General features: G+C 37.4%; 1 protein-coding gene and 1 long non-coding RNA gene across 3 annotated transcripts in view; both read left to right on the forward strand.

Moving 5' to 3' along the window:
- The window catches only part of Hsc70-5 (Heat shock protein 70 cognate 5), a 13,317-nt gene extending 408 nt beyond the window's left edge, over positions 1 to 12,909 (forward strand). Inside the window, exons 2-14 of the mRNA XM_086533053.1 lie at positions 6,617 to 6,675; positions 6,809 to 6,954; positions 7,175 to 7,298; positions 7,438 to 7,639; positions 7,997 to 8,103; positions 8,426 to 8,588; positions 8,905 to 9,060; positions 9,322 to 9,468; positions 10,278 to 10,505; positions 11,333 to 11,555; positions 11,730 to 11,921; positions 12,200 to 12,336; positions 12,443 to 12,909. Of these exons, the coding sequence (XP_086389179.1) occupies positions 6,617 to 6,675; positions 6,809 to 6,954; positions 7,175 to 7,298; positions 7,438 to 7,639; positions 7,997 to 8,103; positions 8,426 to 8,588; positions 8,905 to 9,060; positions 9,322 to 9,468; positions 10,278 to 10,505; positions 11,333 to 11,555; positions 11,730 to 11,921; positions 12,200 to 12,336; positions 12,443 to 12,520 (1,962 nt within the window). The 3' untranslated portion in view covers positions 12,521 to 12,909. The remainder of the gene's footprint in view (positions 1 to 6,616; positions 6,676 to 6,808; positions 6,955 to 7,174; positions 7,299 to 7,437; positions 7,640 to 7,996; positions 8,104 to 8,425; positions 8,589 to 8,904; positions 9,061 to 9,321; positions 9,469 to 10,277; positions 10,506 to 11,332; positions 11,556 to 11,729; positions 11,922 to 12,199; positions 12,337 to 12,442) is intronic.
- Positions 12,910 to 13,080: 171 nt separating this feature from the next.
- Positions 13,081 to 15,000, forward strand: part of LOC122264362 (uncharacterized) — a 7,222-nt gene continuing 5,302 nt past the window's right edge. Inside the window, exons 1-4 of one of the 2 annotated variants that reach the window (XR_015190691.1) lie at positions 13,081 to 13,223; positions 13,448 to 13,513; positions 13,728 to 13,807; positions 14,005 to 14,102. This is a non-coding gene — a long non-coding RNA (uncharacterized LOC122264362). Of the gene's footprint in view, positions 13,224 to 13,402; positions 13,514 to 13,727; positions 13,808 to 14,004; positions 14,103 to 15,000 lie in introns of those variants that run through there. The other variant, XR_015190690.1, reaches the window with a different exon arrangement.

Consider the following 15,000-nt stretch of genomic DNA (forward strand, 5'->3'; position numbering starts at 1 on the left):
ATTCATTTGCCCTTTTGTCAAATCTTTGGTCGTGATACGCCGTTTGAAGATTATATATAACACGTGCTGTAAAGTACATATCATGTAACCTTGAAAACCTAGTTGATTATATATTATTTTATACTAGAACACACACACATACATATATGATTGCCAGTCACTACGGCCCTCAACCACTACGGCCCCAGTCACTTCGGCCTGTGACCCTAGTCACTACGGCCCCAACATGAGTCACTACGGCACCAACCCCTAGTCACTTCGGCCATCATTAGAAAGTATTTTTAATGAAAACTGTATGCTTGCATTAATAGGAAATAATTACAGTAAGACATGTTGATAAAAGAAAATATATTTAACACAGAAATAGCTACATAACCAGACTGTATATGGGTCATACAAACTGTACAAATCCTAGTCGTACAACACATATATTAATTTTTACATAGCTTCGAACATGCTTTTAAGAGGTGATTGGTGGTAATTTCATGGTCTTCATACCGTTTCCATAGGGCAAATATTTTGCCTTGGACAGTTCTAAACTGACGGCGCTGGCGACGTGTGTGTTTACGTGTTTACCATTTTTTGCTTCTTTGTGCAGTAATGGCACTAAAACATAAAATGGAATATGAGAGCTGCCTGCCATACCATTCAACTTTCTGTGGTATCCCTCTACGTCGTTGTTAGTCCGGATACTCTGCCCGAATACAGTCCAGTCACTTGGCGCCCAGAATCCATTGATCCAAGTTTCTTTTATGTATTCCATTAGAATTTGAAGTGGTCCAGGAGGCACTCGTAATTCAAGCTGTTCAAATGTTGTTTTTATGTGTTCTTCAGGGAGGAAAGGAAGTGCCATGAGCTGCCTTATGAAATCCTTAGTTGGGCGATGATTCATGTATGGTGCAGCCAGTCCTATTTCTTGGATTTTTCTCCAAATGGCTTGATTCCAATGGAACGAGCATCCTTGCAATTTTACCATCGAGAGTAATGTCCTGACAGCCGACCTACAGCAGCCTCAATATCCAAAACCCCCTTCTCTCCTTTGCTCTCCTGTTGTCTGTCTAAAATCGCCCTAAACACTTTCTTCTCATCCCTTTTTTCTTTTCCCCCACTTGAGAGTCAATCCTAGACGTACTTGTTTTATATTTCTTCTATTCCTTTCACAAATGCATGGATGCCAAATAATTGATAGAATGGCTTGCGCACTACACGAAATGTAGCATCCACGTACCACGTCTTTGCATTCTTGAGTAAAGCAAGTTGTTCAGAAGTAGCGAATACTAAGTGTCGGCCACCAGTTATAACAATATCCTTCTGAAGGAACTCTTTTGGGATGTAATTGTCATCCAATTCAAAGTTCAAATTATCCGGTTCATCAGGTCTGTCACCTGTCTAAGGCGATTTAGAGACCGTGCTATATTAACTGTATTTAAACAGGCTGCATCATCCCTTCCGTGGCAGTTATAGCACGATCCACTAAAGAAGAAGCGGATGAAAAAATGTTCACCTTCTCTTTGGCTAAGGCCTTTGCAGCAGCCATGACTTCAGCCTTAAAAGTAGCACCTTGTTGGGGTTCGTGAACATGATGATGAGATCCTCCGGTGAAAATGGAGCCATTCTGAAGGACAGTAGCAGGACATGTTAGCATCTTGTTTCTCACACTACAGCGCCAAGTTACTTTACCAGTTGGATTTTTCTTCTTCCCTGTGGCCTTTTGGTTATAGGTATAACCAAAGGAATCTACAAGGAGGGCATTTCCTCTTCTCGTACCACCTTCAATGATCTTATAGTTTATTAATTCATCCCCTATACCTGGAACTTCATCAATAATGTCATCAGGTAGAATACTTTCTTCATATTCCTCTGGCAAGGCTGGTCGGGTGCTGATGTCCGGGATAGATCCTATCTCCTCCAAAACTCGCCCTTCCTTCGTCTCCAACAGATCTGTACAAAAATCAGTATCATCACTAATAACATCAATACCATCCCTAACAACATCTGTAACATTTTAATAATAATAATAACAATAACAATAATAATAATAACAATAATAATAATAACAATAATAATAATAACAATAATAATAATAACAATAATAATAATAACAATAATAATAATAACAATAATAATAATAACAATAATAATCATAACAATAATAATCATAACAATAATAAAAACTCACCTTCATTATCTACTGGTCGGGTGCTGACATCATCAAGAGGTAAAGCTTCCAAATGTGTGCTTTCAGCCATAGGGACGATGTTCTGATAAACTACCGCTTCCTCCTCCTCCAACAGATCTGTACAACATCAGTGTCATCATTAATAACATCAATACCATCCCCTAACAACATCAGTAAGAGGTAACATCTATCCTATACAACATCAGTAACATCTATCTTAATTTGTCTTCAATGTGCAGCATTGTTTTTCACTATAGTATAATAACATAAAATTTACCTTCTACTTCTGAACATGTGATGCAGATCCAGTTCATGCGTAGCTCCCCTTTCACCATGGAACGATAATCCTTGTAGGAAATCCCGGTGTTACACTTCCTGTGTTGCCAGCGTTCACAGTTATCGCACTGAATGGCATGCTGACGAGGCCGAACTTCACTCGCGCAAACCACACAGGGATATTCCATGATGGAGAATGATAAGAAAACCCACATGTGGAATATATAAGAAAACAAAGAGGAACACGGTGTCTGGATCAATCAGGGTCCGGAAATCGAGGTCAGGTCGAGAGGAACACGGTGTCTGGATCAGGGTCCGGAAATCGAGGTCAGGTCAGGTCAGTTCGTCGTGTTAATACTATTCCATAGTAATAACACGGAATTGTGTTTTTCCCTCGGAATGATGGAGAATGATAACAGAAATGGATCTTCATGACTTGTAAGGTTGCTTTTGAAGTATTATGAAGCTTCATTTTAATGAGTGCCAGCGAAGCAGACGAATATTAACCCGTCACCCAAAAATAGCGGCTCGGAACTAAGTGTATGATTGCTAGTAATCGTGAGAATATCATCTATTATTCTCTCTCTCTCTCTCTCTGTTTATTAGAGAGATAGAGAGACCACATGTCAATTTCTCTCTCTCTCTCGTGAGGCCTGGATGAAATATTCAGGAGGAGTTGGACTGAGACAAACAACACAAATATACAAACAAGTGTTTTATTGAATTCTTTAGAATTATACATAGACAACATATGATTTATACACTTTTGGTAATATATACATTTATGATTCTATATTCCTTTCCTTGGTGTCTGGATCAATCAGGGTCCGGAAATCGAGGTCAGGTCAGGTCAGTTCGTCGTGTTATTACTATTCCATAGTAATAACACGGAATTGTGCTTTTCCCTCGGAATGATGGAGAATGATAACAGAAATGGATCTTCATGACTTGTAAGGTTGCTTTTGAAGTATTATGAAGCTTCATTTTAATGAGTCCCAGCGAAGCAGACGAATATTAACCCGTCACCCAAAAATAGAGGCTCGGAACAGCGTTCCCAACGTATACAATTGTTGTCTGCTATGCGAACATATGAATACACCCCGTGGATTTACAGTTCGCAGTTCACCAAAACGTACAAATATCTTAAATTTTACTTTAAGAATCGTTAGAATATGTATAAATCTTCCTTAAACATTAGTTTTCAATTCAATATGTGTTTTTTGATATTTATTATTTGCATAAACACACATAATACCTTAGAAAAGGGAAAACAAATTTGAATATTATAAACCTATCTTTTTTTAGTTACTCCTCAATTAAGCAGCATTTTCTCTTAGTCGTTCCGAGAATACGATTTTGCGAACTGCTTCGTGCGAACAGGACGGGAACGTTGGCTCGGAACTAAGTGTATGATTGCTAGTGATCGTGATAATATCATCTATTATTCTCTAATAAACAGAGAGAGAGAGAGAGAGAGAGAGAGACTACATGTCAATTTCTCTCTCTCTCTGTGAGGCCTGGATGAAAGAGTTGGACTGAGACAAGTGTCTTATTGAATTCTTTAGAAATATACATAGACAACATATGATTTATACACTTTTGGTAATATATACATTTATGATTCTATATTCCTTTCCTTGGTCATGAAGTGTTGTAGTGCCTGGGGCCGCAGTGACTAGGGTTGACGGTGAGAGAGGCCGTAGTGACTAGGGCCGTAGTGACTAGGGCCGAAGTGACTGGGGCCGTAGTGGTTGAGGGCCGTAGTGACTGGTTCCCACATATATATTCTTTAGAACGCATTATATATTTTGAATAGGTTGCTAATTTAAGATCTTAATCATTTTCTTCCATGAATAGTTGAGAAGCGGTTAGTCGTGATTTTTTTTTCTCCCAATCTCATAGTTATTTACGAAGACAAATGCAAATGGTAATATTTTTTGTTAAGGAAGTATATTTAAACTGGATGGTTTGAGTATGGTAAACAGACCTTATCCAAAACAATGATGCAAGAAGTCTAATCCAGGATGGAGCCCATAGTTATGTAACCCCTTAGGCATTTCCTAATATTTCATTGATGCTACTGAGGGCAAATGCCCAGTAGAGAAATGTATGTTATGAATGTTAAATACATTTATACTACCATAGATAGAAGAAAAAAAATATGGTTGGAACAACATCCCCCAGATATCTGAAATGGAATTATCAGAATCCAGCTGAATTTGAATGTATGAATGGGACTTGAACCTGTAAGCTTTTGAGTGTTAGTGTTCTGACATAACTACAAATGATGTACTGCAGCTTTGTATATCAAGATTAGGGTTAAGGGGGTACCGTGCAGCATTTGGTGCTAAGCAAGAGTTTAACATTTTCCTAAATTTTCAGAATAACGCTGCGTAACTAAATACCACAAAAGTGGAATTGATGGATTCCTCTTAACCTCTACTCTACATATATAGTGGAAATAATGTGCACTTCCACCCCTGGACCCCACAATCTAGGTCCCTTTTTTTTTTAAGGCATTTCATGCTTCCTCGTCCTACTTCTGGGCATATTTCGTAGGCAAAATTTTAACCCAATTACCTACCTAACTTTGCCTAGTTCTGAATTAAGCCCTAGCCAAGGAGGGCTTTGCTCTGCCCCCCCTAGACCTCCCCTATTTAGGGCACTTTTTGCAACATACCTTGTGCAAAATACCTAGAAAACCACCATCCTCGCCCTGAAATTCAAACATGGCTGTGTTTATGTAATCACTACTAGCAACAAGCTGTGGGCTAGAAACCCCTAATGAATTACCTGCATGCGCTGTTATGTTCTCTCGATAGATGGCGCAATATTCCCCATTGTTTACGGTATAATTATGGAGTGGCCTCCCAACTATCGGGACCCAGATTATGGGATCTAGGGGTGGAAGCACGCATTATCTCCAGTATATATGAATAGTAGAGGTTGAGAGGAATCCATCGATACCACTTTTGTAGTATTTAGTGACGCAGCATTATTCGGAAAATGTACCCTATTTTTCTCCCCCACAAAGGTAGGAAAAGGACAGTGAAGGATGAATTTTGAAATAGGGGATGAATATCTTGTCATATTTTTCTTCATATATATGTCACAGCCATTGGAGAATAAAGATTATCTTCTCTTGAGATGGTATTGGCAGCTGAATAGACATGTCATTCAAGGCTTTCATGGTAGTCCTTTTTTCTTTTGATGATCAATTCCCCATGTTATATTGATAGTGATATTTCGTGGTTTTATATCATCATAGAACAAAAAGGAATTCTTCACCTGACTAGTTCTCCATGAGTTGGCTCAGTTTTGCGGATTCTCACAAACTATTGAACATTGAACAAACAGTGAACATTATTAGGAAGGCATATACCAATTGAAAGCTATTTAGGAATATTGTATATAAAAGAATTGTGAAATAGATAAAAATTATACACAAGATTTTAGTTCATCTACCTGTTTGTAATGAAAACAGTGAAATATTCCGTAGAATAGATTATCTCTGTTGCATGTATAATGGGAAGTTATTTTGGTGTTTTCTTAGAAAAGAATTTGAGAATGCATGTGGATTTGGTAGAATTACTAATTTCCATACCTCTGCAAATATTTGGTATTATTTTCCAAAAATGTTTGAATGTAACGTTGAAAGAAGCCAGGCATTTGTAGAATTGATATGAATAATTCTTTTGCAATAATTACCTATATTAACATGAGCAAGGTAGTGTCACCTATTTTAACCCTTCCTTGATGGGCCATTTAACCCATTGATGGCATGATTTGCTGTCAATACAGCATCGGTCATAAACGTGGATGGCACCGAGCCAAATATTTTATTCACTTGTAAGATAATAGTGATACTTGTGATATATTATCAAAGTGATACTAAATCACTTTTTGTATGATGTCCTAGTTACACAACTGAACGAACAACTAGCTTGTACTAAGAACAAGAAGATACAGTGTGAAAGTGATCTGAGTAGCAGAATGATTAAATTTAGAAACTGATTATAGGCTGCTCTGCTAGCAGAAAAAAAGAAACTTATCAAAATTGTAGTGCAAATAAAAGAAATGATCTATTCTATAGACAGAGTTCAAGGCAATACATCTCTACAGTTTAGAAAAGTGATGTTGACAATTGGATTATTTTTTCAGGCTTCTGCCCAGGGATTCCTCTCCCAGAGGGATAACCTCAGCATGCAGACCAGATTTAAGTAAGTAATTTATTTGTATATAGTAATTGAAAAATCACTGAAATTTTATAGACCTTTTCATTCCCAAAATATGCTAGTAAATGAAGCATTGATTAAATATGGAGAATCCTAATCCAAGGGTTTTCTCTCTCAGGTCTGATGGAGTGAAGGGTGCTGTCATTGGCATTGATCTGGGTACCACAAATTCTTGTGTGGCTGTGATGGAGGGCAAGAACGCCAAGGTGATCACAAACGCAGAGGGAGACCGCACCACACCCTCCATTGTAGCTTTCACTAAGGGTAAGATGGATGCAAAATTAATTATTGGAACATTATTTCACTACCTGTATTTGGTTACTCAACATAAAATGTTTAGTCTGCATGTTTTTTTTTATTCTCTAATGCCTCCAGATTCCTTTTGGAGGTTATTTTCATTGCACTTTGCCATAATTATGATTGTATTATGTTCAAATAGTTGGTTTTGGTTGCAATTTGGATGACTTACCTTCTAACTTTACAGATGGTGAGCGTCTTGTGGGTATTCAGGCCAAGCGACAGGCAGTCACCAACTCTGGCAACACATTTTATGCTACCAAGAGATTGATTGGAAGGAAGTATGATGATGCAGAGATTAAAAAAGACAGGTTAGTTTCTAGAGAGCTTTCTTAAGTGTTTGGAGAACTTTTATTTTGAAGATTGATTTTTTTTTTTAAATTTCAGGTCTTGAAAGCTTCTTTGCTGTTCCATAGAAGTTTCTGAAATTTAATGTCTTGATTTCCTCAGGGATACTGTGGCATTTAAGATTGTCCGAGCAAGCAATGGTGATGCTTGGGTGCAGGCTGACGATGGGCAGATGTATTCTCCATCTCAGATTGGTGCTTTTACCCTCATCAAGATGAAGGAAACAGCAGAAGCGTACATGAACTCTAGTATCAAGAATGCAGTTGTCACTGTACCTGCCTACTTCAATGACTCCCAGCGACAGGTAAGTGATAGTCAGATGTTTAGTTTATTGTGTCTTACCCTGTAACTGACAGGGCTGTTTTGGCTCTAAATGGTCTAAATACCATAGTATTTCAAACTCCCAAGCCTTAATGCCTCGGGCTTTTCACCCGCTCTTGCCGCGGCTAAGCGCAATGCGCCAATCACCCAGTCTACCGGCCAGATGGAAAACCATGACAAAATGTATTGTCCCTGGTTGCTTTACTGCCACCACTTGACGTGATATCTTGTTACCTGTAAACGGGCTAAAGTTTTTCATCATTGAATATATATTTACGTTGATTAAATTACTCTTTCCCTTTGAAGATTCTAAAAATTGTGCTTTTGTGAAATGTTTCAGGCCACAAAAGATGCTGGGCAGATTGCAGGATTGAATGTACTTCGTGTTATTAATGAGCCAACTGCTGCTGCTCTTGCGTATGGAATGGATAAAACTGATGATAAAATGTGAGTTGGTAATTTTCATTTGTAAGACTGTAAATTGTAAACAACACAATTGTTTGATGACAATTTCCCCATGCTTTGTCACCCAAGACACTTATGGTTTTAGATCATCATAGAATATAAAAGGATTCTTCACCTGAGTAATTCTCATTGGGTTAGCTCAGTTTTGCGGGTCCTGACACGTAATTTAAGGTAGCTTTCCCAGTGCTAGTGAGGAAATTACTGTTATTCATGTATTTTATTTTTCAGTAATATGTTGACTTACATTAATATTGTGTTCATGTAGATGTGTGTAAATGCTTATATGAATATTTTACCCGTACAGTATTGCTGTGTATGATTTGGGTGGTGGAACTTTTGATATCTCCGTCCTGGAAATTCAGAAGGGCGTCTTTGAGGTGAAGTCGACTAACGGTGACACTTTCCTTGGTGGAGAAGATTTCGACAATCATCTTGTGAATTTCCTTGCTTCAGAGTTCAAGAGAGAGGTATGGCCATTGAGGTCTTTTCAGGGTTTTATTATTATTATTATTATTATTATTATTATTTGAACATTGACTAATTTCATCCATCTAGATACAAATACACTGAGAATTAAGGGAAGATAGCATTAAAACTTGTTATAAATTTAGCCACATTGTTTACTTTTATTAATGGATGGTAATATAATGAGTGGGGGGTGATGTAGGTGTTTGAAATTCTTCCTACATAAATTTTACAATTCACTAAACTTTTAGAAAAGAGATTTTAGTATATTGAACGGAAGGCTAAGATCATGTTGAATAACTTCAACTTCACTTACAGCAAGGTGTTGATGTGACAAAGGACAACATGGCAATGCAGCGTCTGAAGGAGGCCGCAGAAAAAGCAAAGATTGAACTGTCCTCCTCCACACAGACAGACATCAACTTGCCATACCTCACCATGGATGCTAGTGGGCCAAAGCACATGATGTATAAGGTGGGTCTTTGAGCTTGCTTACTAAGACATAGGTGCAATCATTGTAGAGCTATTCTGAAATGTAAAAAAAAAAAAAAAATTAGACATAACCTGATATACATTGAACTACTTACTTGTATAGTTTACTTGGTTTCACTTAGATTTTCTGATTAATTTCAAGTAATAAAAATTATTTATCTTGTTAGAAAATAGCCTTGTTAGATTTATTTGGACAAGTTGCAGGATAAGCCTAACATTATTGTATTTAATTTTCGTCCTCAGTTGACCCGATCCAAGTTTGAGAGCATTGTAGACAAGCTCGTGAAGCGCACTGTGGACCCCTGCCTCAAGGCCATCAAAGATGCTGAATGTAGCAAGTCTGAGATTGGAGAAGTGATCCTGGTGGGCGGTATGACCAGAATGCCCAAGGTGAGGTTTCAAAGGCGGCTTCAGGTTTGCTGTGTGCAGGCTTTTAAGTTGACTGCAGCTTATGACTTTGTTACTCTTATGATTACTACTACTTGTGTAAGCTTGTTTATTTTTTCTACCGAATGCAAATAATTACATGAAACTCGTGTGGATGGCTTAAAAATATCACAAGGTACCAGTTTTAGATGGCACTCAGCTGTCTCAAAAATGTTCATAATTAAAGCTATATAATCTACTCTTCAGAAAGGAATAAGAAAGACTTGAGAAATACTAAACTGGATATAGCAGTGTCACAATTTCTAAAAGGTTAACCAAGTTTTACATTATATTGTACTGAGATCGAGTACCAATTCTTGTAACATTTAATATGGAATGCAAGAAAAACACTCATATTATAATTTAGGATTAGTTGAATGAATAGATGACAGTGCTGTAAGTACAGTCATAGACTCTCATTTTAAGCTAAGATGTAGGATTATGCATTCGATCATCCAGCGTGCCAGTCATATGAAAAACCATCACAAAATGGCTCGTCTTCCCAGCAAGTGCTGCCACTACTAGACATGTCTTTATCACCCAGCAGGAATGGATTATGTCCACAATCCAAATTAGGAAAATGGGGAAAAGTAATAATAAAGTAATGAAAAAGGAAATTAAGACCAACTATGGGAGGTATTGTATAATGCAAAACCTCATCTAGGATTAGTTGTAAATGATCTTTTTCTTTCCAGAATTAAATTATTGTATAACCTTAGGGAAAGTAAAGTAATAGTTTAAAGTATATCCTTCATACATTTCCTGAATTGCAGGTGGTGTCCACAGTGCAAGACATCTTCGGCCGTGCCCCAAGCAAGTCTGTGAATCCTGATGAGGCTGTGGCTGTTGGAGCTGCCATCCAGGGTGGAGTGCTTGCTGGCGATGTGACAGACGTACTTCTGCTCGACGTTACTCCTCTATCTCTGGGTATTGAGACACTGGGAGGAGTCATGACCAAGCTGATCAACAGGAACACCACCATCCCCACTCGCAAATCACAGGTGAGTCTGGAAGGGGATTTGGATATGGGCAGACACTGGGAGCTGGGTCCAGGAAATGAATTGCAATGTCATTATGTTTTTTTTTTTTTAGTTACAGATGAAGTAAAATTGTGATGAATCCAAGAAATGTCTGGAAACCTCAGATTTAGTGCTACTATTGATACTGTTCAACCATATTAAATACTTACATCAAACTAAAAACCACTGATGAAATGTTTGAAAAGTCACTCTTGCTGATTTTCTCAGAAAACTATAGAAATATATTATATGTAAATCTAAACCAAACTGCAGTTTCTGAAAAAGCCTTATTTTGTCAGACTAAACAAATATTTGCAAATTTCATGGAGCCGACCCTTGGTGAAATGGTTGGTGAGCTAAAGAGCCCTATTACCAATTAAATATAGGGCAGCATATACTTGAAAACACTGAACCATTTGAAGCTTTTGAATGAGCTCTATTTAGTATTACAAAATGTACAACATTCTGTAGCCAATAATGACTTCATTAAGTAAGGGCACAAAGTAGAATTGGCATGGGCCACTTATTTGTTACCAAAGACTTCTTGGGAACATTCAGAATGTAGAATGGTCTAGAATGTTTACTTACCCATTACATTTATTAAGTGTGTTTTGGACATAAGAATTGCAACTTGGAAAACACTGAGTAGAGAACTTAAGGTAGTGGGGAGTGTATGAAAAATACTAGCAGAGTATTAACTGAACAGGCTCTCTTTGTCTTGGTTTATCCTCCTATTTGACGAAAGTTGATAGGAAAACTAGAGATGTTCTTCAATGTAAAGACATGAACCTTGGTTGTCTCCCTCCTAGGTATTCTCCACTGCCGCTGATGGCCAGACCCAAGTAGAGATCAAGGTTCACCAAGGTGAGCGAGAGATGGCCAATGACAACAAGCTCTTGGGACAGTTCAGCTTGGTTGGCATCCCCCCTGCTCCCCGTGGCGTGCCCCAGATTGAGGTCACCTTTGATATTGATGCTAATGGTATTGTTCATGTGTCGGCAAGAGACAAAGGCACCGGCAAGGAGCAACAGAGTGAGTAACTTGATCTCCCCTTCACTCTCATTTTCACAAAAAGATTTGAAATGTTTTAAGTTTCATGTGAAAATCATCTGATTAGTGTTGTTGTTTACAGAAAATATTCTATTCTTGATACGAATGATGAAATACCTCTTGATCATTAAATTTACCCCTGACATTTGTGTGCAGTTGTGATCCAGTCATCTGGAGGTCTGAGCAAGGATGAGATTGAAAACATGATTAAGAATGCTGAACAGTATGCTGAGGAAGACAAGAAGCGCAAGGAGGTTGTGGAGGCCATCAATCAGGGTGAGAGTATCATTCACGACACAGAAAGCAAGATGGATGAATTTAAGGATCAACTCCCAGCTGATGAGGCAAGTGCCCCACACCTTCCGTATTTTGCTTCTGACTGGTTGACTCTTGATATTTTTTATTTTTATTTCTTTTATTGTCTACTTATATTGGACTTGAGTATGATTAGTGTATGTTGCTGTTATTCAAACACATTAATTTTGATATTAATAACTGCTATTTTATATAGAATAAAGACTTCCATCAACTTTGTTGTTTTCATTTAGTGTAAAGTTAAAAATAGATAATATTCTGAAACAGCAGTCAGATTATAAGTTAACAAAAATAATTTCCCAAACAGACAGAGAAGCTGAAGGAGCAGCTGAACAAGGTAAAGGATCTCTTAGCCAACAAGGACACCGCAGACCCAGAGGAAATTAAGCAAAAGGTCAGCGAGCTCCAACAGGCCTCACTTAAGCTCTTCGAAATGGCCTACAAGAAGGTAAGAACCAAGGGATGGGTTTTGAAGAATTTTCTCAGAAGAGATTTGTACGATATTAGAATTAGTCTAGGAAAGTTTTCAAACCTCTTCCATGTCCATTCCACAGATGGCATCCGAGAGAGAGTCTGCGAGCAGCAGCGGTGAGAGCAAGGACAGCAAAAAGGAGGGAGAGGGCCAGCAGTAAAGATTAGCTTAGACCACCAATGTTTAGTCATATGACATTGTTCAGTCATGGGTTTTGGGATCAGAGGAGGCATCAGAATTTTTTATAATTTTTTTTTTTTTTTCTGTTTTTAGATTAACTCTCCCAACTCTTCAGATTATCTTGCTGTATTACATGTGTTTCTCAGAGGGGACTTTTTGTTGAATAATTGACATAGCATCAATGTGTGAAAGAATGTATGAGTTGAGTTTCAGTAAATGTCCTAGTGAATGCCTGTGTAAATATTTGATGTAAATTCATATACTGGCATAGACGTCTATGTTAATATAAGGTTAAGTTACAAATTTTCTTTGTATAAAAAAGATATGTATATATATATAATGTTAACAATAAATTTTTTTGTTATAAAATGTTTATAAATGGGCCCTTACAGAATTAAAAGCGAGTTCTTATTTAGGTTTCAGAAAAATTGTATGGTAAGGTAATTATAATGTGCAAACTGAACAAATGTTGCTCATACTACATACTACATATACAGTATTATGTGAAAAATGCTACAAAAGCTAGTTATGTTTGAAGGGATATACACCCTGTGACAAGCATATTGCATATTCTATTAAAGAAAAGTGGTATGGTTTGAGTAACTTTTAGGAATGACCCCCTTGATTTGATTTCCCAAAAATTTAATTGAAGACCAAGGAAGGAAGAGAAGAATCCATCTAAGGTAAGAAATCACTTGTAAACACTAATTGGTAATATCAAAAGCGATTTTAACAATGAATTATTTCATTCATATAAGGTTAATGTGCTGTGATATTAGCAAATGATTACAGTGAAACAAAGATGTGAAAAGTTACATTTTGAATTAATCTTTATAATATGATTTACTAATAAGATTAACTTGTTGGAAATCATTAATGTCTTTGGTTTTATAATTTCCTCTTTCAGATAGTGAGCCATTAAAGTTGATTGATGGATAACAACTTTCTAGCAGTTGTGATATGTAGACACAAGGTACGACTACTCATTTTTCAATTTGCTCATTAAAACGGTGAAAATATGCTGTTTGATGATTGATTTTATTACCACAAACATGATGAAATGTTTACAGGGAAAATACTGAATGTTGATGATAAACTCTCTCACTGATGTAGCCTTTTTGGAACACCACAGAAAAATTAATTTAACCAGTCTTTTTAATAGCATGTATTTTTCTCAACTTTTGCAGGTAGTCAGAAAGGTTTGTTTAATGAGGATGTTCTTTGTAGTGCAGGGAACTTTACAATTAGATGGAAGGCTGTAGAAAAGGTAAGAAAAATTTGAATTTGAATAAATAGGATTGAATTATTATTTTTTTTTAACATGGTGCAAGTTGAATGATGTACTTATTTTTCGTCTCTTAAATGTGATGTGGAAGCTTTTTAATCTGATGCATATATATTTTTTTTTCGTTTTATCCCTAGTTCTTCAGCAGTTTAGATTCTGATAAAAAAACTTTCTTCCAGGCCTGATTTTGAGGAAAGGGATGCAGTAAGAATAAAATAAGTTGTTTTGAGTTCATATTCAAAGCTTTGAAGAGAAAGCAAATGGAGGTCATCCCAAGGTAAGTTTGATAGGAATATGTCCTGAATAACATTACACTTAGTAACTATAATTCAAATATTGCAAGTCTCTTTTCTTAGGTAACTAAATAACCATAGTTTAAAACCTGGAGTATGTGCATTTTTAAATAATTTATTCCAAATCATTAAAACCCATTAATTGCTGATGACAGACACATGCCTAAAAAAATTGGGGGATTGATTCATTGACAATATCGGACATGCATTTTTAGACCATTTAAATGAGTGGAAATGAGTTTTAAAAGTGTTCCAATTTAATCATCATTGTTCCAATTGACTAATGCCTTTTATATCAATTTGCTACAAGACCAGATGATCGTATTTATGTAAAACATTGGATATTTATCAACAAGCATACAACTTAAAACTATATGTATAATGTAATAATTATTCAGCAATAAGTGGGTTAAATCTCTCCCTCTCCCTCCCTCCCTCTCTCTCTCTCTCTCCCTCCCTCTCTCTCCCTCCCTCCCTCCCTCTCCCTCCCTCCCTCTCCCTCCCTCTCTCCCTCCCTCTCCCTCTCCCTCTCCCTCTCCCTCTCCCTCTCCCTCTCCCTCTCCCTCTCCCTCTCCCTCTCCCTCTCCCTCTCCCTCTCCCTCTCCCTCTCCCTCTCCCTCTCCCTCTCCCTCTCCCTCTCCCTCTCCCTCTCCCTCTCCCTCTCCCTCTCCCTCTCCCTCTCCCTCCCCTCCCTCTCCCTCTCCCTCTCCCTCTCCCTCTCCCTCCAAAGCCTCTTAAGAGGTTGGTTACAGTGATTAGGCTTTAACTGAATGTCATGAAAACTGACAGATTTAAGGAATTATTCCACTTTTGATCATGGTGGAACAGAGTGCCATTGATTGTGGATAATTGGCTCATGCTTCATTTAAGTAATAAGGGAAA

Source organism: Penaeus japonicus, unplaced genomic scaffold (assembly GCF_977035675.1).
Source record: "Penaeus japonicus unplaced genomic scaffold, GWHDUDI00000001_assembly GWHDUDI00000038, whole genome shotgun sequence".
In the NCBI taxonomy this organism is placed as follows: Eukaryota; Metazoa; Arthropoda; class Malacostraca; order Decapoda; family Penaeidae; genus Penaeus; species Penaeus japonicus.